Source organism: Nothobranchius furzeri, chromosome 14, assembly GCF_043380555.1.
Source record: "Nothobranchius furzeri strain GRZ-AD chromosome 14, NfurGRZ-RIMD1, whole genome shotgun sequence".
NCBI classification, from domain to species: Eukaryota; Metazoa; Chordata; class Actinopteri; order Cyprinodontiformes; family Nothobranchiidae; genus Nothobranchius; species Nothobranchius furzeri.
The window spans coordinates 56,909,487-56,935,015 of record NC_091754.1 but is presented as its reverse complement, the minus strand read 5'-3'; the positions used below and the strand labels follow the sequence as shown (position 1 = coordinate 56,935,015).

The 25,529-nt window shown below is 44.7% G+C and overlaps 1 protein-coding gene across 9 annotated transcripts in view; it reads left to right on the top strand.

Annotated features, from left to right (window-relative positions):
- The window catches only part of LOC107380999 (R3H domain-containing protein 1), a 50,578-nt gene that overhangs the window by 17,627 nt on the left and 7,422 nt on the right, over nt 1-25,529 (top strand). For 5 of the 9 annotated variants that reach the window (XR_011516250.1, XR_001572414.3, XM_015952439.3 and 2 more), the window contains exons 4-21: nt 849-866; nt 1,329-1,418; nt 6,067-6,190; nt 7,764-7,842; nt 8,138-8,197; nt 8,501-8,641; nt 8,845-8,953; nt 9,152-9,247; nt 9,537-9,562; nt 9,699-9,752; nt 12,465-12,697; nt 16,923-17,183; nt 17,489-17,640; nt 17,849-17,956; nt 19,579-19,914; nt 19,984-20,110; nt 23,437-23,594; nt 23,681-23,814. Coding sequence is in view for 7 of the 9 variants with exons in the window: in XM_015952439.3 (XP_015807925.3) it covers nt 849-866; nt 1,329-1,418; nt 6,067-6,190; nt 7,764-7,842; nt 8,138-8,197; nt 8,501-8,641; nt 8,845-8,953; nt 9,152-9,247; nt 9,537-9,562; nt 9,699-9,752; nt 12,465-12,697; nt 16,923-17,183; nt 17,489-17,640; nt 17,849-17,956; nt 19,579-19,914; nt 19,984-20,110; nt 23,437-23,594; nt 23,681-23,814 (2,306 nt within the window). In the remaining 2 variants the exon portion in view is untranslated. The remainder of the gene's footprint in view (nt 1-848; nt 867-1,328; nt 1,419-6,066; nt 6,191-7,763; nt 7,843-8,137; nt 8,198-8,500; nt 8,642-8,844; nt 8,954-9,151; nt 9,248-9,536; nt 9,563-9,698; nt 9,753-12,464; nt 12,698-16,922; nt 17,184-17,488; nt 17,641-17,848; nt 17,957-19,578; nt 19,915-19,983; nt 20,111-23,436; nt 23,595-23,680; nt 23,815-25,529) is intronic. The other 4 variants (XM_015952441.3, XM_015952443.3, XM_015952444.3 and 1 more) reach the window with 4 other exon arrangements.

Here is a 25,529-nt window from a genome sequence, read left to right as displayed (position 1 = left end):
TGCGCTCACAGTCCCAGCCCGGTCCTCCCCCCTCTCCCCATCCATACCACCGATATAGAAATGGCCAGCAGGTCACAAGCATTGAAGATGGGAGCAGCAACCCATTTCAATTTTTTTATTGGTGTTATTTAGCCCCGAAGCGCATCGATGGGAGGGAGGGGGGTTGTCCTTTTGATTTTTAGAGGACAGGTAGGAAGGACAGACCTCAGTGTGATGTAAGGATGTAAGGAACAGATTTGGACTCGGTTACAATTTAGATGCCAGTCATCCTCCTCCTTTCCTTCCCTTCGTCTGCTACTCTGCGTGCTACTGAGAGACCTTCTGTTTACACACACACACACACACACACACACACACACACACACACACACACACACACACACACACACACACACACCAGTCATGCATAAAGCGCAGAGGCACCGAGCTGTCTCCCTCACCACTGGGTGGCCGGCCTCTCTCTCTGCTCTGCATCTCACCTTCTTGCCTCTGCCGCTCATGACAGCTGAACGGCCCGGGAGCAACAGAACCAAACTGACCCGAATCCCCACTGCCCCGCGCCTGGGTTCTGTTTTCTGCCTGGCTCTGAGATTTCTCTATCGACGGGGAATTTTCTTGTTGTTCTTGCTGATCAAAGACAGTTTTTCCATCCTAATGCGTTTCTGCTGAATTGTTGGGAGTCACTCAAACCTTGCAAATCTAGGACAGTCATGTATAATTCAGAATTCTCCACTTTTTAAAACCTTACAAACCTGTCCCCCCCCCCCCCCCCCCCATCAGACTGGTGCCTTTTTTTAAATATTATTTATTTATTATTGTACCTCTTCCCTCCCCCCGCCCACGGACAGCCCGTGAAGTACTCCAAGGTATGGATCGATTGGTGTGCATGTTGTCAATTGCTTCTGCCTGCCTCGTACGCATGGACGGCGCTCAGTTCTTCAGTTGCAGGGCGTGTTTCTTGTCAAGCCGGTCGTCATTGCTCGCACCATCGCAGATGTCTGGAGTTATTTGTTGAGATGCGGATGACGACTCTCGTCTGGACATTTCTTTTGAGCTTGCTGCAGTGACGTCTCTTTAGAGTAATGCATGTTGTTGTTTTATTGCACTTTTTATTTATTTATAGAGTTTTATGTTCTACAGTCATTTGTGCGTCAAAGCTCCGTTTCCCTAAAAAAGAAGAAAAGCATTTTTTAGTACAGGAACTTGGTTGTTTGCTTGCAAGTGGCGCTCACCGCCTTTTCACTTTCATGCGTAATACTGGTGTGTGCATGGTCTCTAACTGTGCCCACCTACCTGCATCCCCTCCCCCCCCCCACCCCCCCACTTAGTCCAACACCAGGCTAAAGCTCGTACGGAGCCTGGCGGTGTGTGAAGAGTCGTTCCCTTGTGCTATTCCCGAGCCTTCAGCAACACCTCAGGTAAAAGTTCCCAGATTAACATCGGCATCAGATGTGTAGCTGCACTCTGTACTAAACATGCTGACAGTATTTAACAACGCTAGACTGCTGCCATCAGGAACACAAATGTCATTTTCATTAAAGAGCAAGTCACCCCCACATCAACTTTTTAAACTACATAAATGAGTGTCTAATTGTGCTGTAGACACGTGAAGTCAATAATTTGGCACTTTAGTGCATCGTAGTTAAAATTGAAATATAATGCCTAAAACTGTCAGTTGTCAGGTAAAAACTCTGCAATACATTTGAATTTGAGTCTGCCTCCGCTATTGGCTTAAGCCTGGTTTATGCTTCTCCGTCAGCTCCGCAAGGGACAGACACGCACGGATTGACGGAAGCGTTTTGCTCTCATACTTCTCCGTCTCCTGGAGAGTGTTGCAAAGCAATTGCCCGGCAGGACAACAGAGGGTGTAGCGCTGTTCTGTGTTATCTTGTCATGTATCGGTCCAAGATTGTGTGTTTTATATTGTGTTTTTTGTGTATATAAGAGACTTTTTAACACGGACATATTTGTCTCTCATTCTCCCACCGCTTCATGCGCTCCCCACCTCTAAACCCACGTTTCCTGTCATTTCCGTCCACAAATAAAACGCTTGCTGCGCATCTTTTCACTCCTCCAGTCACGGGAGGATGAAACGTTCATATTTTTAGAGTTTTTTTCGCGAGGTATTCTTCAAGCTTCTCCGTGTCTGCCGCTAGTTATCCTCAGCTCTCTTTGCAATGGCGGCGCTGTAAACCACAGCGGCATCCTGACCAATCACAAGCTTGCATAATCCGTCTCGTTCGACGGATGTTTAAAAAAGTGGGCTCGACTCCGTACGTACGTGCGTGCCTGCCGGAGGCCTACGCAAGGACGTTGCGTGTCTCCGCACTGACGCAGACGAAGAAGCATAAACCAGGCTTAAGAGGTACTCAATGACATTAGCCGGTACATTATGATGTCACAGTGCTGTTGTGAGCCTGTTTGTGTGTATTTGTTAGTGGCTCTGCCCTCTCAGTCTGCCAGCAAACTGCATTTGTTGCAGTTTTTCAAACGTGAAGTGGAAATGGAGGAAGTTTCTTGTAGGGGTGACTTGCTCGTTAACAAGGTAGCCGTCACCTAGCCCTTTTCTACAGTTGTAATTAACATTTTTGATTATAATCAACTGCAGGGAAGCCTTTGTTTGCCATTCTTATTGCTTAAACACAAATTAGCATGCTAATGTAAAGCTTTGTTATATTTAAACTCCACATGTTTGATGTGTCGGAGTATCCAGTGAAGGAAGAGACTAAATGAACCAGAACCTTTTAGCTACAGGGTAGATTAAGAGTTTGTAGATGTGAAGTTCTTGTATTTTTATTTGGTCACTCGGAACGTTGAAGGTACTCGACCTGTCCAAAATGTTGACAGCCCAACAACCATCCCAAAATGAATGGGTAGTTTCAAAGATACACCAGGAATGTTTTCTTGGGTAATTATTTTACTATGGTCATTTTTTTTAGCTTTAGATCCAGAAATTAAACGTGCCATGTCAAAAAAACAGAAGGCCTCAAAGTGTGCTTGGATTGGAGAGTACGATGATCCCAGTTTGAGATCGCCTCACTTTTCAAATCGGGTTGTATACATGGGTGAATGTGACCTGTGCCTTGAAGTGGTCGTTAGGACGAAAAAGCACAAAATGAAAACAACTCATCTTTTTAGAAATGTATGCATCTTTTGGCTCTGGATATTAACTCATAAGGAGAAGTTGTTTAGAGATTCTTCCACCAAACAAAACAACTTTCAAGAACCTCCATCCATTTTTGAAATTCCTTTTACACGAAAAAACTGGTCAATGCTTGTTAAATTGTGTTCAAGTTGGATCAATAATGCCCAGCTTGAGACATCCCTTACATTCATTACAGCGGATTTCATCATAACCCTTTATTATAATCCATAGTTGTTACGTGGGACTTCATGATCCTAAATAACAGCACAGCCAACTCTTTAGCTACCTTCTCAGCGGCCTAGTGGGACTTGGAGATCGGTGTTCAGATCCGGTTTGGTCATGCCAGAGACCCAATGCCTCCCCGCTTGACACTCAGCATTAAGGGGTTGGATTGGGGGTTAAAGCACCAAATAGTTCCCGAGTGCAACCACTGCTGCAGCTCACCTATCCCCATGAGGACGGGTCAAACGCGGAGATGTAATTGTTAAAATCACTAACTTTAACTTTACTGTAATTTAGTTATGCATTTAGTATAATTGGAGAGAAAATCTACGGGTAGAATTCCCCACCAAGCTTGACAGTACTCAGACACTGGTACTTGTTAGTTATTTTTCTACTTTTTGACTGGTTTCCATATTTTTTTTTATGACAACAATGACCATCTTTGTATATGACATTTCTCTGATTCAAATCATTTGTTCACAAGTCACCTCAACCTTGTCATGAAAGCCAACATCTTTGGGTTTGTCACACCTCCCTCCGCCCATACTGAGAAGTTCCAACCTCGGACTGAATTAATGTCGCCTCATCCAAACTGAGAGTATAGACTTTGGATGCTTGATTAGCGGCCGTTGTCTGGCGACTATGATTAAATACTCGTCCGCTGGACGGAAAGATCACATCATCAAAACGTAAAGCGTGGCGCTCTGGCAACTTGCGTCTTCTTACACCGGTTCTCCAGGTGCAGGGCCCCCTCGGATCAAACTGTCTCCATTACATGAGACTCTGCACAACTCCTGGCCATGCCTTTATTCTCTCTCTCTCTCTCACACGCACACACACACTCTCAGGTAAATCTGTTGGAGGCATTTCCACCAGTCAGCATTGAGCTCCGTGACCAGAGGGTGGTGTCATTCCCACAGCAGTCTTGCGTTGTCTGCACTCACATGACGTCCTGTATTACTGCCATCAATCATGTCGGGGAAATTACAATTTCCACATGTCAGCTACGCAGCGCTATGGAGCGCTTTAATTGAATACTCCTGATATTTCACCCCCTCTCACTCCTGTTATTGGTTGAAACTCCTTCTGCGGCAAACTAGCCCAGAGGGGTGAGGTAACGCAATAAAACAACACGTTGGTAGGGTTCACATTGTCGCCAATTCCTCATCAAACTGGTCCCATCGTCGCATCTGAACACTTCCTATTGTTTCCCGTTACTGTCTCCAACGTCAAATATTAAGGACCGAACAAAGAGCTCTACAGACCCACGAGCTGTCCGAGTTGTCTGAGAACTCGCATCTGCCTTCTGTATTGTCGGCCTGGCTGTCGGTCCCAATCCACGGTCCGTAGTCAGGGGCCTTCGAATGCTCGTCATACCTTTTTGTTTCAGACTGACAGCATACTCATTATACAGTTGCAAGACCATCATTTTCCCATTGGTTTTCCTTTATCTTGAGGTAAATGGGTGTCAGGGAACAAATGAGGCGGCTTGCAACAGCTGCACATCAACTCGACAGAATTCCATGTGAAGGTGCCATTTAGTCGCAAACATCAGCACTTTTCTGCCCGACGAAGAAAAAGAGAATATATATATATATATATATATATATATATGTATGCGTAAAAAATATGAAGCTCTTTCGCTTTGGCGAACAAACACAAACTTGCTGTCACTTCCACAAGCGCGCCGTCTCAGGCTTATTCTCGCCCAGGCAATTAGTCAGTGGCGTCTCTGATTTGCATATTACATATTCGTCCTGAACGACTTCAAATGAGGGGAGATGCTGCATCTCATTATCCGGCTCCGCAGCTGTTACAGGGATCAGAACACTAACCCTTTTTGGGTTATGAGCTGCTCTCCCCACTACTAGGTTGCCCCCCCCCCCCCCCCCCCCCCCCCCCCCCAATTCATTCACCCCCACCTTCTCACACACTCTCACTGACTCTCTGATGTTAACTTTCCAGACTTGTGGTTAATCCACTTACAGTGCAACGGGAACCCCTCGCCTCTCTCCAGCTTTTCCTTTCAGCCTCTTCTTTTCTTTTCTTTTTTCAGGGGTGGAATTGCCTGAAAAGCAAATCGGATACAGCTCTGACGTGTGTGAATGTGTGTTTGTGTCAAGTAGGAGTACGGCCGAGTCACACCGAGGCCATCTTTAATAGATTCTCACCCAGAGATCCTTCCAGCCAGATTGCAACACGGTGGATTTTTGAGCATTTTCCACAGTTGGGGGGGGGGGGGGGGGGGGGGATTATAGCTAACTCCTCAGTCTGTTGGATTTTCTGAAATCAAATCTGCTGCGTTGTTTAATTTCAAGATCAGATTCATGTTTTATTCAGGTGGTTTAATAAAAACGGGCTAATCTGGAAGATTAATTGCCATAGCGATTTGGACTTGGTGAACGCAGGCACGTTCTGGCTGGCAAGCAAACGGATCTCGGCGATTCACCGGGAGAGTTTATTAAGTGTCTCGCTGTGGCTTCGTGCCATTGTCTAATTAACCCGGGACCCGAGGCAAGATCATGCACTTATTTAATGCCTCTCTTCTAAATGAAGGTCTCTTGTCTGTCATTCAGGAGAGACCCAGGTCACCTTTAACGTTTGATGTTCTTGTAAAACGCCAACATTAGTGTGGCGCTCTCTGTGGGGTATTATCCATTCCTCCGAATGGTCAAATCAGGCTTTTACTCCCCGAACAGGATGGATTCCTTCAGCCACCCACTGAAAATGAGGAACGTGGTGCCAAAGACCAAGCTGAAAAGGAAGGTGGCTGCGACAAGGTGGACAAACCAGAGAAAGCACCAAGGAAAATGCTGTCGAGAGGTGAGAAATGGAGTAAAACTCCTAATAATTAGCCCTGTTTTTGACATCATTCTGTCCACTTATGCATAGAAACAAAGGTTGATTTGTGCTTTTATCATCAGATATTAGGGATGTGAATCTTAGAGTAACTCATGATTGGATTTGATTCCGATTCTCGAGGTGCCGATTCGATTCAGAATCGATTCTCAATTTAAATGGATTCACAATCAGTATTAACAAAGAGTGTCAGCTCCAGGATGAACTACTTTGTTGTACAAGTTAGTTAAAGCTATGGGAAATTTTTATTTGACTTTAAATTGGTCATGCTCCAAAAACGCAGATTTACAATGTAAAATAAAGTGATTCTAAAACTGTAAACAGAAACAATCTTTTGACCAAAAGGCAACATTTATTTTTGCTTACCTTGTAAAATACAACAAATCTGTAGTTACCTAACAGTAGCTTTGATAGTAATACAGTCAAATACTTTTCAAGTATGTGTAGAAACAAGTTACTTGAGTAATCCTGAGTACTCGTTTATCAACTTAGAAAATAAATAAGAGAATATCTCAAATTTCTGAGTATGGAAACAATTACATTCAAGTGCCCTCTTATCAGCAGATTCAAACATAAATCATCTCAATTTATGGGACCACAAAAGTAAACGGAGTACCGACTCTCCTAACAAAGATCTAAAAAGTGCGTCTCAGACCTGTAACTGCCAAAAATTTCAGTTCCTGGAATCGATTCTGAACCTTTGTGAATCGATTCTGAATCTTTATAAATAAGAATCCCGATTCAGACTTGAATCGATTTTTTTTTCAACACCTCATCAGATATACACTAAAAATCAGTTTAAGTACGTAAAGTTGACCATTGCAATCAGAAGACATTAACGCCTCAGCTTCTTTTACGTCCAGAACACCCGAGACTTCATTTTTAAACAGTATTTCCTTGAAAAATAATCCGAACATGAACGTTTTCTTGTCTCCCATCCGAAATCCGGATACTCATTTATAGAAAACAACTAAAGCAGGAATCCACGTTCGTATCCGGTGCGATTGACACAATGAGAGTGTCGACGCTGAAAGCCAAGTATTGAAATGAAGCCAAATGCTTTAATAATACTAATCACACAATCTGTGTCACTCAGGCAAATTACTGCCTTCTAATAATTATATCCTTTTCCTCGTCGCCAGGGACATCCGGTCCCAAACATTTTCTTTTCAGCCCGCCGTTCTCCGGTTTGTCCAAAAGCACCTCCCTGTTTGAAACCATATCTCATTATGGGCTGATAATTGGCGCGATTGAGTTAATTGCAAAAAGCTCAAGGTGCGAAGCAATTATCTGGCTTCCCACAGGCGTATGAAGGTGTCTGCTTCCCTCCATGGAGCAACACCAGCAACGAGCCAGCCTCCAATTATAGAAAGCAGACGCCCACAGATGGGAACGAGCTTTGGTGTCCTAACTCCCACTGATGGGTGCCATCTCTCCGCTCCCTTATCGCTTTCTTATGTTCCTACAAAGAAGCTTTGTACGATACTACCAGTGTGGTTAGGATCAATTAATCGGGTTATATTTGCTGTCTGGGCAGATTCCAGTCAAGACTACACGGATTCCACCGGTATAGACCTCCACGAGTTCCTGGTCAGCACATTAAAGGGCAACCCCAGGTAAGGTCACCACAAACGCTCCGCCTCGTGCTGTGAAATCTCAGCCACCAAGTCTTAATCCGTTGTGTTTAATGGTTCAGTTACAGAAACGTTTAAAATTTTAATTACTCACCGCAAAATCGGGGGGGGGGGGTGGGTAGGCGGGCCTGAAACCCAGCATTCTGTGCAATCCATACCTTTGCCTGTAAAAGTGCATATATAGGAGCTCTTTACCATTTAGCTACAGCTTTTGATCAGCTGGCTTCTCGTCTCCAAACCGACTCACGCATTTATTAGTTTTTATTTTTGCTTCCAGGGATCGAATCATGCTGCTGAAGTTGGAACAGGACATCTTGGATTTCATCAGTAATAATGAGTAAGGTCTTTGTGGATATCGTCAAACAGATTTAAAAACATGTATATGAACAATTTCAGGATTTATTCTCGGAACAAAACAAAAAATCAGCACTTGGAATCGGCCTCAAAGTTTTGCAGTCGGTGCAATTTTCCAAATATTCCACATGGATCGATAAGTCATTTAATGCTAGAATGACTCCAGTGAGCACCGTAAAGATTCTGTACTGTTACTTTGTTGACATTACATCATTTTTCCAGATGAACGTGTCGGACTGGGATTGTGATTTATTTAACCTTCTGTTGGGCTGTTTTTGTTCTCCAGAAGCCAGAAGAGGAAGTTCCCCCCCATGACGTCCTACCACCGGATGCTGCTGCACCGAGTAGCAGCCTACTTTGGTATGGACCACAACGTGGACCCCAGTGGAAAGTCAGTGGTCATCAACAAGACCATCAACACTAGAATGTAAGCCTAATCGGTTCGTTTTTATCCTATCAGACAGAATAAATTTGACCGAGACGTTGTTAAATCAGGATTAAGGCGGGGCTTATTGTAACAAATGGACAGAGTTGGGTTTCTGGTTTCTAACTCGGTTAGCATGTGTAGCTGCCAGCAGCTGTAATGAATTAAGTTGCCACTAAAACTCCCATAAATTCCTCCACCAACAGACCCGATCAGAAATTCTCGGAGCACATTAAGGGTGACAGGGCGGACGATTTTCAGAAACGCTACATTCTCAAACGAGACAACTCCAGCTTTGATCGAGACGACAGCACGGTAGGCTTCCTCTTCTTTCTTTTTTTTTCATGTATAGATGTTTTTTTCTCTCTTCATCAAGCTGTCACTTTCATTTCTGACATGCCGGGAAGAGTGGGACAATCTGGTGCCTCTGACATAGAAGACTGTACCAGTGTGTGTGTGTGTGCGCGCGCGCGTGTGTGTGTGTGTGTGTGTGTGTGTGTGTGTCCTTGCCAGATCCGAATGCGTTTGAAAGCTGACAAGAGGAGCAAATCGATGGAGGAGAGGGAGGAGGAGTACCAGCGAGCCAGAGAAAGGATTTTTGCACATGATGTGAGAGCTGTTTGTGTAGGCGGGATGGGGTGGAGGGGGGAGGCATGTTTCACAAAATCTTTGTGTCACGTCTATTCATGTGCAAATTCACCAGATTTCTCCTGCTGCCAATTACCAGAGCTGGCTTTATGAATGCGTGCCCCGATTTGGCCTCAGAAGTCACATCTATGGCTGCGTTTGGGTCCAAACACCTGAAGCCCTTTAAACTTATCGTGGGCTGCAGCTCCGATACTAAACAAAACCTTCAAGCTTTACATAAACTGACATTATTCCTGTTTTTCATTCGCAGGGTGATCACTTTATATTGGATAGAAGGTAAGAACAGACTTAAACAGCTTTGAGGGAGAGTTGTCGGCTAAATGTTTTAGACTTTCTGGGTTTTAATCAGGTTTGAAAAATGGTGGCTTTCTCATTTAGTCCTGTTTTGTAACACCTCTCCCCTTCCCTTCAGCGCACAGGAGGAACACTCATGCATGAGCACTCAGCAGAGGCGGCAAATGTTCAGGTGGGTGCACATACACACACACACACTTGTCAGAAATCACTCCGCTCCCCGGGGAGGCGAGAGAAGCCTCCGAGTCGTCCTAATCGGCTCGCTCAGAAACAGGAGTGCTGATCTGAGGATTTGTTTTTGCTGCTCCGGTTTAATGAGAGACGGGGCTCCTCACGTGGGACGGCCTTTTTACACCAAAATATGTCCAATTAAAGCAGGAAATAACACCCTAAAAAAGTCATCATGGGCTTTTTATTGAGTATTAAAAGTGACCACGTGTGGATGTTCTTGTTCTGGTGCGGCATGTGTTGCTTTTGTTTAGATTGTCTGCATAAAATGAGTAAAAATCGTACAATTGTACCTTTTCTCTGTGTCTGCATGAATCAGCTCTTCTGTTTGTTTTGATGGTTTAGTGCTCGAGTCCATCATTGTGAATCCAAACGATCCCTTCGACTACTAAAGTGATCTTGTGATTCACAGTAATGTTAATATTCAAATGGGAGTTGGAGATGTGATTATAGATGCTAGCTAAAGGGCTAAAACACGATGATCTACCAAAGACAAAATATCATAGTTTTGTTTAGGGGTGTGTGTTGGCAAGATTCTGGCCGTACGATATTTATCACGATACAGAGAAGATGCGTTATCTCGCGATTAGCGATGGGTACCGAATTCGGTACTTTTTAAGGTACCGACCGAATTCCACAGTACCGACTGAGCACCGATTCACGTCTTTTCAAACGGTGCCTCGTTTCGGTACCCGTCCTTCATAACGAGAACCTGCCTAGACAGCTGCGCATGCGTAAGAGCGTTATGTCGTCGGTCGCTGCGAGCCAGTTGTAAACAGAGCAGCATGGTAGAAAGAACGCACGCTAAAGCTTGGGTCCACTTCACTAAATGTGATGGGTAACTGGGTGATGATGAATCCAGCGACAACGATCTAAGTGAGACATCCTCATCTTAATCTGCTCCGGTAGGTAAATAAAATGTTTAAGATAACGTTAGCTTGATATGTTAGCTTCCGTTTTGCTATTGGTGCGTTCGCTTTCTCCTCGGAACTCCAAATTTCTGACTAGAAGAACATGAACGTGCTCTAAAGTTTGGCTTCACTTTACTAAATGCGACGGGTGATTGGGTGAAGATGAAACCAGCGACAACGATCCAAGTGTGAGGCATCATCGTTTTAATCTGCTCCAGCAGCTAAATAAACTGTTTAAGATAACGTTAGCTTGATATGTTAGCTTCCATTGCCACCATTGTTATCAGCTAATGGTGCGTTCGCTTTCTCCTCGGAAATTCTAACTTCCCAGTAGGAAAAATCAAATGAAAAAAGACGGCAAAAGGAATGAAGATACACAGTAAATTTAGTTCACAGTAAAGACGTTTGCTTCAGTTTATTTATCAGCTTATAAAACTACAAGGACGATGTTAAAATACAAACAGTTGTATGTTATTTATCATGATATTTATCAAATATGGTTATATATTAAGAAAAAAATATATTTAATTATAAAAGAGAATTAAAATATTAGACACTCAAAAGTATCTAAAATTGGTACCGTTAAGTACCGGTATCGATTCCTAGGTACCGGGAATTAGTACCGAATGCATTCAAATGTCAAAGGTACCCATCCCTACGAGTCGCGATACTCTATATCAGATTATATTTGCCATTTTTAGGACTTAATTTAATTGGAAGCACAAACGCTTCCAAGACACGTTAAGTTTTTCGCAATATCTCATTCCGTCAGAATAAAGGTGGTAGAAACTGCTGCCACCTAGCAGTCGGAGTTTGAACTGCACCTCGCAAAAGAAAAACCGTAAATGTTTGCATGTAAATTCTCTGTAAAAGATTTGTACACTGCTTTTAAATATTGGTTCTGTATCATAATATGAAATCTTGCGATGTTTCGCTGTATCGATATTTACTTAATCCCTAAAAAATATCTGTCGGGTTCCTTCTTCCACTAAATTTTGCAAACTAATAAAAGTTGGTTGGATATTATTTTCTTTATAGAAGTTTTGTTTTCACACAAAGAAATGAACCGTAAATCAATGTCAACAAAATGCGACACATTTTTAGCGACAATTACCCGCCTATCCTCATCGTTTCTGATTTATTACGTATTGGTCGAAAAATTTTGTCAAGTCAACACGTGGAATAATTCTCGTTCTGGTTTCGCAAATATGGATTTATTTTACATGTAATAAATTTTAAACTAGCATTGATCAGAGGTGTGCAATTGCAAATACTTTTTTAGATTTTAGCTGTTTTCCCACAATATCGCAATATTGAGAGTATTGTGATATCAATGCGTATCGATCATTGCGATTAATCTGCACATTCAAAACAACTTCTGGGGTTATTCGATTGGGTAAAAGACTTATGTTTGAGATATATCGTAATCCTTCATATTGCTATCCCTCGTGATATATCCGATTGCGATATTTATTACCATGAAGATTAACAGTTGATTTATCATGCAGCCTAAACAAGTAGTGGCGCCATCATAGTATTTTCATGGGGGGATTTTTATGCTTCTCTTTGTGTCTTCTAATTAGCTAAAAACGCGTAAAATAAGAAACATCACGGCATCAGCGTTACTAAACTCCTGAAGTTCCGTAGCTTTTGATTGTTTGTTGGTGTCCCATCTGGTCCGCTCTTTAAAACCTTCTGGATCTGAAGATAAACCTCAAAGTTAACGCGTTATCTTTCCACTCCAGATCACGAGCCGGCCTGTCCAGCGCCAGCCGGCAGAGCAGTTCGGAGACGGAGACGCTGCTCCGGCACGGTGAGCCTCGGCCGTGGAGCAGCACGGACAGCTCGGACAGTTCCAACCGGCTCGCCCCGAGGCCCGCCATCACCAAGGCCAGCAGCTTCAGCGGCATCTCTGCGGGCCTGGTCCGCGGGGACAGCACGGCCAGCAGCAAGAGCACCGGCAGGCTCTCCAAAACAGGCAAGAGTGATGAAAGGAGCCGCGGCAAGCATCCGCAGCCCGGTGTCTGGGTGTTGATTGATGCAGGCGCCGGTGTCCTTAGAACGTCCTTAAATCAAACAAACAAAGAAATCCCTCACCGAGGCGAGCTGAATTATAACAACACCGCATCCACCTGCGCTTTGAAGCCTGCAGCGTGCTGAAAGTACAAACAAAGCCTGAATGTAGACGGAAGGATTTATCTCATTAGAGAGGGAGCTTCTAAGTTATTCATTCAGTTGAACTCAAAGCAGGAGGAGGAAGATGATCAAATCGCATCTTAGAAGTGAAGAGAAGTAAGAACCGAGGACAGCAGAGGTCTCATCAGAACTAATATTTGTTGTCCTGCTGCAGACCGGCGTTCGCGTCTCCGAGTTGGACAGCTGTCAAAACTCATTATGGCGCAGCAGCCCAGTAATGGAAGAGGCTCGACGAAAGTGTTGTAGCAGCAAACACCGAGGAGTCGGTGCATAATGTAGAAGTCGGAGATGAATTTATCCCCAGCAGCGATCTAACTCCACCATCTGATACGTTTGTGACTCGATGGGCTGAGATTAGACGCTCTGCATCGTGAGCTCGTTCTGATTTATTTATGACAGGAAGGTGAGGTCCTGATTTCTCTGGAGGCATTTCTGGTCACAATGTCTTTTTCTCACGAAAAACCTTTTAGTTCGTGAGACGGTTACCTTTGGTACAGGTGCAACCAGTAATCACGTTCGTAGGCCGATATTTGGCTTTTTTATAGAATGGTTATCTTAAACCCATCTTCAGCTAATTAATTTAACACCAGTATTCGTGTATATGTGTATATGTGTATATATGTATATGTGTATATATGTATATCAGTGTTAAAAAAGAGGTAGACCAGAATTAGCACAGCTGATTTAAAGTCGGGGACATCCCTGAGCAACCCGAAGCTCCTGCTGAATTTAATTGAAACGTTCATGAATGACATCTGCTTGATAGACGCTCTGAAAAAATTGTAACCTAAATTTTTAATAATAATTAATACTTGGTCAGTTATTTGATTTGTTTGATTAACTTTATTTAGACGTTTGATTTTAACACTGCACAAGATTTAACAGTTGGTTCGATTCAGTGTTAAAAAACTGATTCAGCTTCAGACGTTTTCTGCATCAACTGATGTTATTAGTGACATTTTAGCATCAAGGTAAGCTGGAAGACATCTAGATATCTGCCATCTGTGACCTCAACATCTCGCCGATAGAAAAACCAATATGGGGGGACCTCTAGTGTATATGTATGTATAGATGTACGGATTTTTCGAGATTGAAATTAGGGATGCAACGATACCACTTTTTTCCAAACCGATACAATACCAATACTTTGATCTTAGTACTTGCCTATGCCGATTACCAATACCGATACTTCTACCACACAAAAAAATGCAATGATTTGGAAAACAGATTTTATTTTCTTCTCTGCTTTCAACAGGATAATACTGTGAGGTGGATAAAAAGTAAAATAAATGAATGGAAATGATCGCAAAACTAAAATATTAGGTGAACAGAAATGACAAGTTACAGTGAAGCCATTTTCAAGCAACTGCATTGGTATCGGTTCCTGGTATCTGTTAACTTTTACCGATACTGATACTGGTATTGGAATCGGTGCCGATACCAATGTGTATCGGTGCATACCGATATTGGTATCGGTTAAATTTTATCGATACGATACTGGTATCGGTGCCGATACCAGTATTGTATTGGTGCATCCCTAATTGAAAGTTGAAATTTTCCACGTTTTCTGATCTGTTGGACATTTTTACTACAATTTTTGGTTTGAGGGCTTTTGAGGGATTCTCCAGCGGGCGGTCTCTGGGGGGGCCGGCCGGGGTTGGCGTCGCTTGATGACGTCATTAAGCTGCTGCCGGCTGCAGAGGATCATGGGACATGGAGTCCCTGCTGGCGCTGATATTGTCTACACTTCAGGGCGTAGATGTACAGTCTTTTGGAGAAAATACTGCGTAGTAATTTTCTCATGAGGGCAGAACCTCAACAAGGGCCAATACCGATTTTGGTTTACCCTAAAGCAGCCTGCATGTCTCCCTTTTCTAGGTGGCTGTTCTTCTTTGGGGAGACAAAAATATATATTTGTTCTCATCAGAATTCATCTAAAAAAAAGAATTTCAGAAAACGTTTTCATCTTTTCTTGTTCGAGACTAAAATGTTACGAGCTGAGGTTTTTTAGGGAGGTGACTAATGACTAGAGCAGAGCTGAGGTGTGAGGTGCAGACTAGTGGTCTGGATCTTTTGTTTTAAATAGTTGAAGCCTGATAATATAAATTCTGAGTCGACTATTCAAATTATCATTCTGCATAACTGACGGAGGGTTTTGGGTAACCTGGTAACCAAAGAGGAAACTAAAGTTGCAGCATCGGCTCTACGTGTGTTCTTCTGGAAAAATGCCCCAAGTTTTAAACGTCGATTCGTGTCAAGAAAACGCGACGTTGTTGTAAAATACAAAAAAAAAAAAAAACCTGTGTACATGTTAAAGATGTGGATTGAAATCGGCCCGAGATCCATGATCTGGTTTTTAAGGATCGGCGTCTGAATTGGTCCCAGAGAAACCAGATGGGTGAGCGTTATTTTCAGGCTGGCCTGAGGGCCTTGGTAAAATCCTCACCAGTCTTCCCGATAGACGTGCGAATCTTCACTCGTCTCCCGATTCGATTACGATTATTGGGTCAACGATTCAATTCGATTCGATATCCCGATGCATCACGATTATTTCATATTAATTTGTTTTCATCGATAAGTAGAAGATGTCAGATAATTGCTTTGCATTTTTATTTATTAATTAATTTATTTATTTTTAATCAATAACGTAGTTGACACAACCTGCCATCCCTCAAAAGCTCTCCATTCTCAACAGGTTAGGACAAAACATTTTAAACATTTAAGAAGATTTAACAAAGTAAAACAGTCAGTTTCCTCGTTCAACACCACGCCTCAGGCTGGGGAAAACATGCAAAAACTCACAAAATCTAAAAAGGTACTGAAAACCTACAGGACACATAATGTAATAATAAAATACATAATGGGTTCATATAGGAGTGTTTAATGTCTCTGAGCAGCTCTAGAGTCGAGGGTGTCAGAAATAACACCAAATGAAATGTTTGACTTAGTTTGTTATTTTATTTGAACCCAGTGGTTCGTTTCTGAAATGTTGGAGAATGAATCAAGTTCTGTTTGATGCAGAAAACAATAAAACATAAAACAAATTCTACACTTCCAATAATATTTAAGATGTGTGTTTTATTCTTTCTGATAATAACACCAGCAGAAGCCTGTGGGCTGGATTAGGATTAAATTACCCAGCTCATGGATCTCCTTCACTAACCAGCTAACTACAAACCTTTCCACTAACCTGTCCTGTGGGACCTTCACCATGTGACCCTCATGTCCATGCTGTCTCTGGAGGAGCAGATAGGAAACGAGACCTCCTGTAACTTAAAATGAACCAAAGCTTCCTCCCAGTTTCTCTTTAAGCTGAATTTAACATCAGTTTATCATCATGACACAAAAGAATAAAGTGGAACAAGAACTTCTATTTCTCTCTCCTTTTAACTTCTCCGTGTCCCTAAATAAAAGAGACAGACGATCACGCTGCAGCCGCCGTCACTGACCCCGCCCCCTCCCCAAGACCGGATCTCCCTACATCACAACACTCGGTCTGACTGAGCTCTTCCAGGAGAAATAATAACTAAATTATGAAAATAATAATGCGTGTTTGGAGCATCGGTTTGGAGGAGCATCCTCCGATCCTCTCTCTTGTGTGAGCAGACCGTGTCTCTCTCTCTCTCAGTCGCTGATTGAGCGAGCGGAGCACGCCGCTTGACAACCCGAGCAGTTAACATAATTCACGGCCCAAATCCAACAGAACCGGTCGGGCTGATTCGGTTCTAGGTGACAACTCCAGCGCTCAGCCCTGCAGTACCACATTAAGGCGGAACCACTTGGTAAATGTGGAGGACGCTCACTCTGACAGATTTGGATGCTGCGCTGGTGCCGCCGTTAAAAAAACAAAGCTACATTCCACTCTAATCGATGATGGCGTACTGTTCTACGATGCAGAATCGTTTATGTCCGCGTCCCGATGCATCGATTATTTCATTATTCTCCTCAGCTCTACTTCCCGAGGTGCCTCATGGTTCCACTCTGTTGGTGTCTTTGTCTCGGCTCAGGATCGGAATCGTGCAGCAGCGTGGGATCCTCGTCCAGCTCCCTGTCCCGTCCTCAGCTGCCCCTCCTGGTTCCGGTGTCCTCTCGGTCCAACCCCCCCAGCGCCCCTCCAGCTCACCACGGCATCAACGCCAGAGGACCCTCTGACAAAAGCGTCCCCTCCCAGCCGGCAGCTTCCATTCCCGACACCACCAACTACTACGTGTTGCCGCTAGAAGCCTCGGGGATTCCACCTGGCAGCGTCCTGGTCCATCCACACACAGGTGGGTGAGGCTTGAAGGCTCCTGACAAACCCCTATGGGATCACAGGAATAAACCGGATTCATCCCAGTCTCTTAATCCACCTGAAATTCATGACCGCGGGACAGAGTTCCAGCGTGACCTGGAGCCTCGCCCAGCCTGTCTGTCATATTAGCTAAAGCGCTCTGATTAGGATGCGGGGAACAGATGGAGGGATCTGGAAATACGCATCCTCCCACACCCCACCCAGAAGGTGGGATGCGGGAGGATCAGGAAAACCGGAGCGGTTCACTTCTGCTTATTAATTATAATGAATTAACCTCCACAGGTAAGCCTTTCATCCACCCTGATGGCAGCGCGGTTGTCTTTAACCCGACCAGCGTCGGCCCAGCTGCCGGCCGAGTCCCGCAGCAGGGGAAAACGCGGCCGATCCCTGCAGCGCCGCAGCAGCAGCAGCCGACCAATCACCTACACACACAGGTCAGAACACTCCCTCACGGGCTCGTTTTAAATCCCACCTTTTCTCTCATCACCTTTTCCCTTCCTTGCTAACTCTTTGTTTCTAACGAGAGCTGAAAACACTTAAGCCACTCCCATCACTCTAAAAACAACAAATGGGAGGGGCTTAGAGGACAGCCTCTGTCCAGTTTCTCATCCTGTCCTTCTGTCTATTCTTCTTCCTCCTCAGCCAGTCTGTCCTCCTCTTCAGCTGTCCTCTGAGCCTGTCCACAGCCCAGCGGTCTCTTACCCTCCTCAGTTCCTGCCCTTCTGTCCTCCTCACCTACAATACACTGTGGTACAGCGTCTCTTCCTTCTACTCTGCTCTGTTTAAAGCCGGTTTCTGTGGGGGGAAAACTGGGGTTTTATAAGGAATTTGCTGGTTTTAGTCTGCAGGATGAAAACATGCTGCACCCAGCATGCAGTCTGTTGTGTTTTTACAAGCAGATTGTGACTTAGAGCAGTGATAATAGTGAAAATGGTGACTGATGGTCGCTTTAAACCAAACAGATCCTCATGGACCAGAAGCTAACTGTGACTCTCCGTCTGGTTTTAAACAGACGTTAGCACAGAGGTATTTCAGAATCACTAAAGACTCATGACGTGAAGCTGTCACTGATAACATGGCTGCTGTTACTTTGGCAGGTAAAAAGCTAGCATGGATCATTTATTTACTTAAAGCAACAATTAAGTTCCCCACTTCTCTTTGCTACTGGTGGAATTACAACTGTCGTAAATGACCCAATCGCAGCCTACTGTAGCTAGCACTAATGAGCTAACGCTAACAACTGCTACTAAGTAAACAACAAAATAAAAGATCCACACTGTTGGACAAAGAAATCTTACTTACAAGTCCAGCAGCAACAAAGCCAGGTCACCATCAGTCTGTGATTTTGTAGTCTCCTTTATGATTTGTAGTGAAGCTAGTGTAGGCCACGCCGATGTTCGCTCTGCTTTTAGCTCTTTGAATGCCCCCCAAAAACATTCCTACATTTACTTCAAGGCTCCACCTTGATACCAACGGAAAAGGCTTCTTCCTCGTGTGCTTGTTTTTGGTTTTTTTTTGTTTGTTTTTTCTTTGTTTGTTTTTTCTTTGTCAGCAAACTGAAAAAGCTAACTGCTAGTCTTCATATTAGCTATCGGCACTTTAAACAGCCATAATGAAGTAGAGACCTAACTCTGTGTGTGTGTGTGTGTGTGTGTGTGTGTGTGTGTGTTTTAGACGTAGCCTGGGTAATCCTGTGCACGGCGTTCAACGTTATCCGTGTTGGGCCGCGTAAAAGTGCTGTAGCTAACGCTAACATTACTCTGCAGCTAGCCTAAACGTTCAGAAGTGTTGAACCAAAAGTTTGTGGCGTAAATCCTGCATGAGTACAGAGTTGAGTTTTAATTAAGGCTGCATTGTCTTAGACCAGATTCAGGTTTTTTTTTATGTTTATCGAGTATCGCGATAACATCGGCTTTGGTAAATCTATCGTTACTCTTTTTTTTTTTTTTCTACCATAAAAACACTTTATCCTCCTGGCTTTTATCTAATGTGCCTTTAAGAGTCAAGGACCGTAAATGTGATTTTAGGTTCTTTTTTTATCGATACTGCACGCGTTGTCATGATGGCGATATTCTGCCCAAACTTCAAAGCCTAATTATGATTATTTAGTGAACAAGATTTCTATAATTGAAAATAAAACTTAAGTTTTTTATGGTTTTGGTGTGAAGGTGAATCCAGCAGGACTCGCGCATCAGTTAACCTGCTTTCTGACCGGGTTTCAGTCCAAGACGAGCCGCTGAGACTAATTATGCCGACGGAAAGTTCTGTTAATATTTAATTGATCAGCAGATGTTGGATCTGAATAATCCATGACTCAAAACATGTCAGAGTCCAGATGGACCGCCGCCTCTGACTCCGCTTTGTCTCTGCAGCCCGAAGCCCTCAACAGCCAGTTCAGTCACATGACTCTGTCGCAGCAGCCGTTAGGGGAGGGCGGGGCTCCGCATCCCGATGGGCGCCACTACTCCTCCGTCTACAACCCCCACCCCTCCGCCGTGATGCTGCAGGGAGCACCGCCTCAGCAGGTGGCGGGGTTCATGGTGGCAGGGCCATCAGGGGGGCACCCGGGGGTGCTGCAGGGTCAGCACGTCCCCATCCCCACGCCGGGCCAGAACTCGCTGTACCCCAGCTCTGGCCCCGCCCCTTTTCCTGCAACTGCACCTCGGCTGCTCCAGCAGCACGCCTACGTCCAGCAGCCGCTGCAACAGGTAACGAGTCCGAAACTTCACCGTTTATCAATCCAGACCAAAGCTGATCTTTGCACGTGTGTCCAGCAGATGTCCGCCTGTTACTGCTCCTCAGCACACCACCCGCCGTGCTCCAACCAGCAGCAGCAGTACCGACCCCACCCCAACCAACTGACCTACAACTGCCCTCAGAGCCAAAACCTGCCCCAGCAACAAGGTACAGACTCACGTTCTCCTCCTGGTCTTTCTATTCTTAAAGCGACGTCATCTGGATGGAGCAGCAGCAGGTCCGTCTGCTAACGGGCCTCAGGAAGCTTCAGGTCGGCTCCACAGGTCTGGAGAGGAGAACCAGAGCAGGTTTAATGAGTCAGACGCTCCTCTGCTTCACAAGGATCAGAGGAAGAACGGCTAGCTTGGCTCAGGATGTGGCTGGTTCAGCTGCTCCTGCTGTCCAACGGGTCTGCTGAAGGACAGACGTCGCTCCTCTCTTCCGTTTGTTTTCTTTAGCAGATTCTTCTTTTTCTTCCTCCTTTCACCACAGGAGCTGAGATTGTTAGCTCCTGTTTTTCTGTTTCCTTTCACAAACCTCCACTCTGCTGCCACTTGTCCCAACACACACACACACACACGCTGCACATATGTCTGCGTAAGTGGCTGCGGCACTGTTCTGTCATCTCCAGGCTGCAAATGTGGCTTCCCTGCTGGGGAAGCGGGGAGTCGGCAGCGGACAAATGAAGCTGACCTACAAAGGCACAAGAACAGCAATTATTTCTCAGGGAGACGGCGAGGATGAAAAGTGACGGCAGGGCCTCGTTTCCTTTGCGTTTCCGCATTAATTAAAGCCGCACAGATGTGTGACCGTGTAAAGGTGGAGATGTGGGTTCACCGTGAGGTGGAAGAAGATGCAGGAGTTACCGGTGGAGAGTCTCCAGAGGCGTGGCGGCTGTCCTCAGAGGATCCCGTCAGCGTTTACTCCTAATTGCATCAGTCAGGCGTCCCCTCCACCACTCTGGATTCAGCTGTGGTCATTTTCAGAAGCATATTTGTCTTATTTGGCTCGTCTCTGAGGCAGAGAGGAAGGTCATTAACGAGTTTAAGCTTCTGCTGAGAACAGCAGACCTTCATCTCACTCAAAGTAACACCAACCTGAAGTACAGATTCAATGGGATGTTCTTAAATTCGTTTTTGACGTGATTCTGGAACGTTTTCATAAGAGGTCCACCAATTCAGGTTTTTTTAGTGGCCGATACCAACGCCGATTTTTATTCATCAGAAATTGACACAGCTGATTTCTGATTTCACACGTTATGATGTATTACATTATACTCCCTATATTACTGAGCCTTATGCTCCAACCCGAGCCCTCAGGTCCACACACACCAGAACCTTCTAGAAGTTCCAAAGACCAGATACAAAAGTCGAGGTGATCGCTCCTTCCAGACTGTTGCACCTCGACTCGGGAATGATCTTCCTGTATCCTTACGCAGCGATGACAGTCTGGACACTTTTAAAAAACAGCTAAAGGCCCTTTTATGCTGCTTTGACCTAAAACTTATATTTTCTTATTTTTAACTCACATTTTTAATCTTTAATCTGTTTATGAAATGTTATAGTTTTATCACTTTATTTTTTCTGATGTTAATCAGATTCTGTTTTGAGAGCATTTTGATTTTATGATGTTAATTTATTCATGATTTTATGACTTTGTTTTATTTTGTTTTGATCTATGTGAAGCACTTTGTGATTCTATGTCTGTGATAGTGCTACATAAATAAAATTTACTTACTTACTACATTATTAAAACATTTTAATTCTAATATTAAATTGTCAAAATTAAAAAGTTAAATAAAAAGGGTGGGGCTCTTGACATAATCATGTCTGAGGCCGATACCGGAGCTGTTGAAATTTAGGAATTTAATGGCTAATTCAAAAAAACAGAGTATTCAAAACCTGCACAATTTACTTTAGCGGGACGTAGGGCCGAGGCGCTGTCTGAGAGGCGGGGCCCGGTTGCGGTCTGAGAGGCGGGCCCTTGACGCTCGCTGAGAGCTGGGACACTGAGGGGCCGAGGCGCGGTCTGAGAGGCGGGGCCATGACGCGGTCTGAGAGGCGGGGCCATGACGCGGTCTGAGAGTCGGGCCATGACGCTGTCTGAGAGGCGGGGCCAGGGCTCGGTGTGAGAGGCGGGGCCAGGGCGCGGCCTGAGAGGCGGGGCCTGGACGCGGTCTGAGAGGCGGGGCCAGGACGCGGTCTGAGAGGCGGGGCCAGGACGCGGTCTGAGAGGCGGGGCCAGAACGCGGTCTGAGAGGCGGGGCCAGGACGCGTCCTGAGAGGCGGGGCCAGGAAGCGGCCTGAGAGGCGGGGCCAGGACGCGGCCTGAGAGGCGGGACCAGGACGCGGCCTGAGAGGCGGGACCAGGACGCGGCCTGAGAGGCGGGGCCAGGACGCGGTCTGAGAGGCGGGGCCAGGACGCGGTCTAAGAGGCGGGGCCCGGACGCGGACTGTTAGGTGAGATGTGCTGTCGGAGATGCATTTTGAGAGGTTCCATGTGGGGCCTTGATGCTCTTAGAGCTGGGGCACTGAGAGGCGGGACGCAAGGCCGGGGCCCTGTGTGAGAGGGGAGGCCAGGATTCTTTCTGAGAGGTGGGACCAGGAGGCTTTGAGAGGCGGGACACGGGGCCGGGACGCTGTCTGAGAGGCCTCTATGAATCTCACAGTGAACCGGTCTCTTTTCCAGCCCCTCACTTCTCACCTGCCGAACGTCCATGTCATTATGACCTGGATTCACGCGCTGAAGAATAACCGTGGTGAGCATCTAGCTGTGGATGATGTCAGACACAAATGCCCTCTGGTCCGACGATGGACAGGCGCGCTCACTGAGGGAAGCTCAGACAGTGAAGAAGTCCAGACCTGCTGCCCGCTGGAGTGGAAGACTACAGGACACGATTGATATTCTGGTCATTTCATGCTTGGTTTGTGAGTGAAGGTGGGAGGCGAGGGTGGATAAAAATAGTCCCGCTGACCTGGTTCCTCGTGGAGCCTTTCATTGTCTAGTTGTACTTTTCTCCCAGAGCGCCGGACTGTAAAGACACTGTCACAAAAGGACGTCCTCTCCTTTTGTCCCCTGGATTACTTTGACTGTGTGTGTACGGTAAAAGAAGTATTTTTTAAATGTCCCTTTTTGTCCTCTTGACATTTAAGCGTCTGACATTCCCTCCAGTCAGAAATCGGCACAACCATTTTAGTGACTTTGCGTCGTCTTTTGTGCGTCTGTCTGAGCTCCGGTAGCTTTTTAATAAGTGAGTGTTGGAATGAGTCATCTGCGTTGAAGGCGTTTTAATTCCCCGCTGACGATGGACTCAGATTGCCGGTTCAAGCCACCGCCGGCGAAATCAAATATATTGACTTTCTCATTTATTCCAACCTGCTTGGCAGCTTCTTCTTCTGTGGTTCTCAGCGATGATTGTTGTGTTGTATTAAATTACATTTCAAACCAATAAAGGTGACAGCTAATGATTTTATGTTGTTTTTTTTCCCTCTCAGTGCACCAAGCCGTGATGCCAAACCCAGCGTCCAGCTACCAGACCGTAGTGGGCGTCCAGCCAACACCCAACCTCGCTCTCGCTGGAAACCAGCAAAGCAATATGGCCAGCCAGATGCAAGGCATGATGGTCCAGTACCCTCCTATGCCCTCCTATCAGGTACTTTGATAAAGGGAGCATCAGATTTTAATCCTCCGTGAATCTGAAGAATGCCGTAAACAAACGGGTTTGGTTTTTGCTTGTAGCAGGTTTCTGTTCCGCAGCAGACATACCAGCAGCCGGTGTTCATGTCCTGCCAGCCGGGCCAGGGGCCAGTGGCTGTCTCTGGTGTGCAGCCCTGCTACAGCCTGCTCTCCCCCACCCAGCACACCACCATGAGGTACCACTCAGACACACTCGTCCTCCGTTAAAGCTGTGGTCATCTCACTACGGCTGGTTTCTTATACGTGCGTGGGTGTTGGTGAAATACTCGCCCATTAGCCTCCATTTTTATTCAAATGGTCGAACGAATTCACTTCTAATGGGTTACCTAGAGATACGAGGTCTTACAGGTGCTGGAAATGCTTGGAAACCGTTTCTAAAATAATGTCTAGGACAGAAACATTTGTGTGGCTCCACGAGTGACGTAGTTTACCACGTATCCAGTATATAAACAAGTCTGTTTATCCTAGTGCAGATGTTTCTGTAAAGAATAAAAAGTATGAGTAAAACCTCTAATGTGGCACATTTAGCCTTATTGTTATTAAGGGGGGATTAATCGTGAAAGGTTACTACTTCAAAAAAAAGAGTTTAAAATTAGTTAATTTAAATTAGTCAAAGATCACAGTTTTAATTATATTCAACAAATATTTTTTCTTTCATGAAAATGTGTCGTAGTACCCAACCCCTCCACTAGGCGGTTTATGATGAGCTCTTTACCTCAAAGTCCAAATGTTGGAACCAAAAGTTATTTTATGTTCAGTTTGTATTTCAAACGCAGATGACTGAAATATGGCCGTACATGACTCAACACTGCCACCCACTGGTAATGTTTAGTTACAGATAAATTACATAATAATCGTAAGATAAATACATATTTTAATGTCAGCTCGTGGCGTCAAGCTGAGTGGACAGCTCTTTGAAAAGTTTGTTTCAAACAGAATTTTTCTGTAAATAATTTTGACTAATGTCGTATTTTATGCGTGAAAACGTTAAAAGTAGGGCTGTCAAAGTTAACGCGTTATCACTTTAACACATTTTTTAAGGTCAACAAAAATATCGATTATCAACAAATTTTTAAAATTGTTTTTATAAGTCAGTTGCTCGCTTGCCCTGAACCCGTCGTCGTGATACGAGAGAGGAAGTTGTAAACTCGTACGTGAACCCGTCGTCGTGATACGAGAGAGGAAGTTGTAAACTCGTACGTGAAGAAGGCATTTCTGCTCTGTGAGCAAGAAGAACGGTAAATGCGGGATTGGAAGCCATTCAAATCGCATACACTTCTCTGGGTCCTGCAGTGACGAGCAATCGAATCTTTCTGTGATTAATCACGAGTTAACTAAGAATCTCATGAGATTAATCGTGATTAAAAATGTGTTGATTGACAGCCCATGTTGAAAGTGAAACTAAATTCTAAAGTTAATTTTTTTGTGTGAATTTCAGTCGAAAGCAAAAAGTGACGGAACGCGTAAAATCCCATTTTTGTCCTCAGAACTAGAGTGTCCATCATTCTTCCCCACACACATTAACAGTGTTATTTTTTATTATATTTATTTTTTCAGTCATCACATATCTAATTATAACTTACCATATTAGAAAACATTTGAATGTACAGCAGCTGGGTAGGACCTACATGAGCGGGCAAGAGTCACCATCTGAAATAAATCAGATTTATGGATGTTTTCTTCTTCTTCAGGAATATTCGCCTCTTACTTAAAGGGGCATTATGGAAGTTAAGACAGTCAAAACATGTATAGAAATAATAAATTTCTTCTTCATACATTCTCCTGCAATGCCCTGGTCCTGTAGAATGAGCCCTGGCATTTTTACTGTGATTGCCTGTTTTTCTGTAAAATCACAGAAAAAGAGAGATGCTCGGGTCGAGCAGGCTGCTTC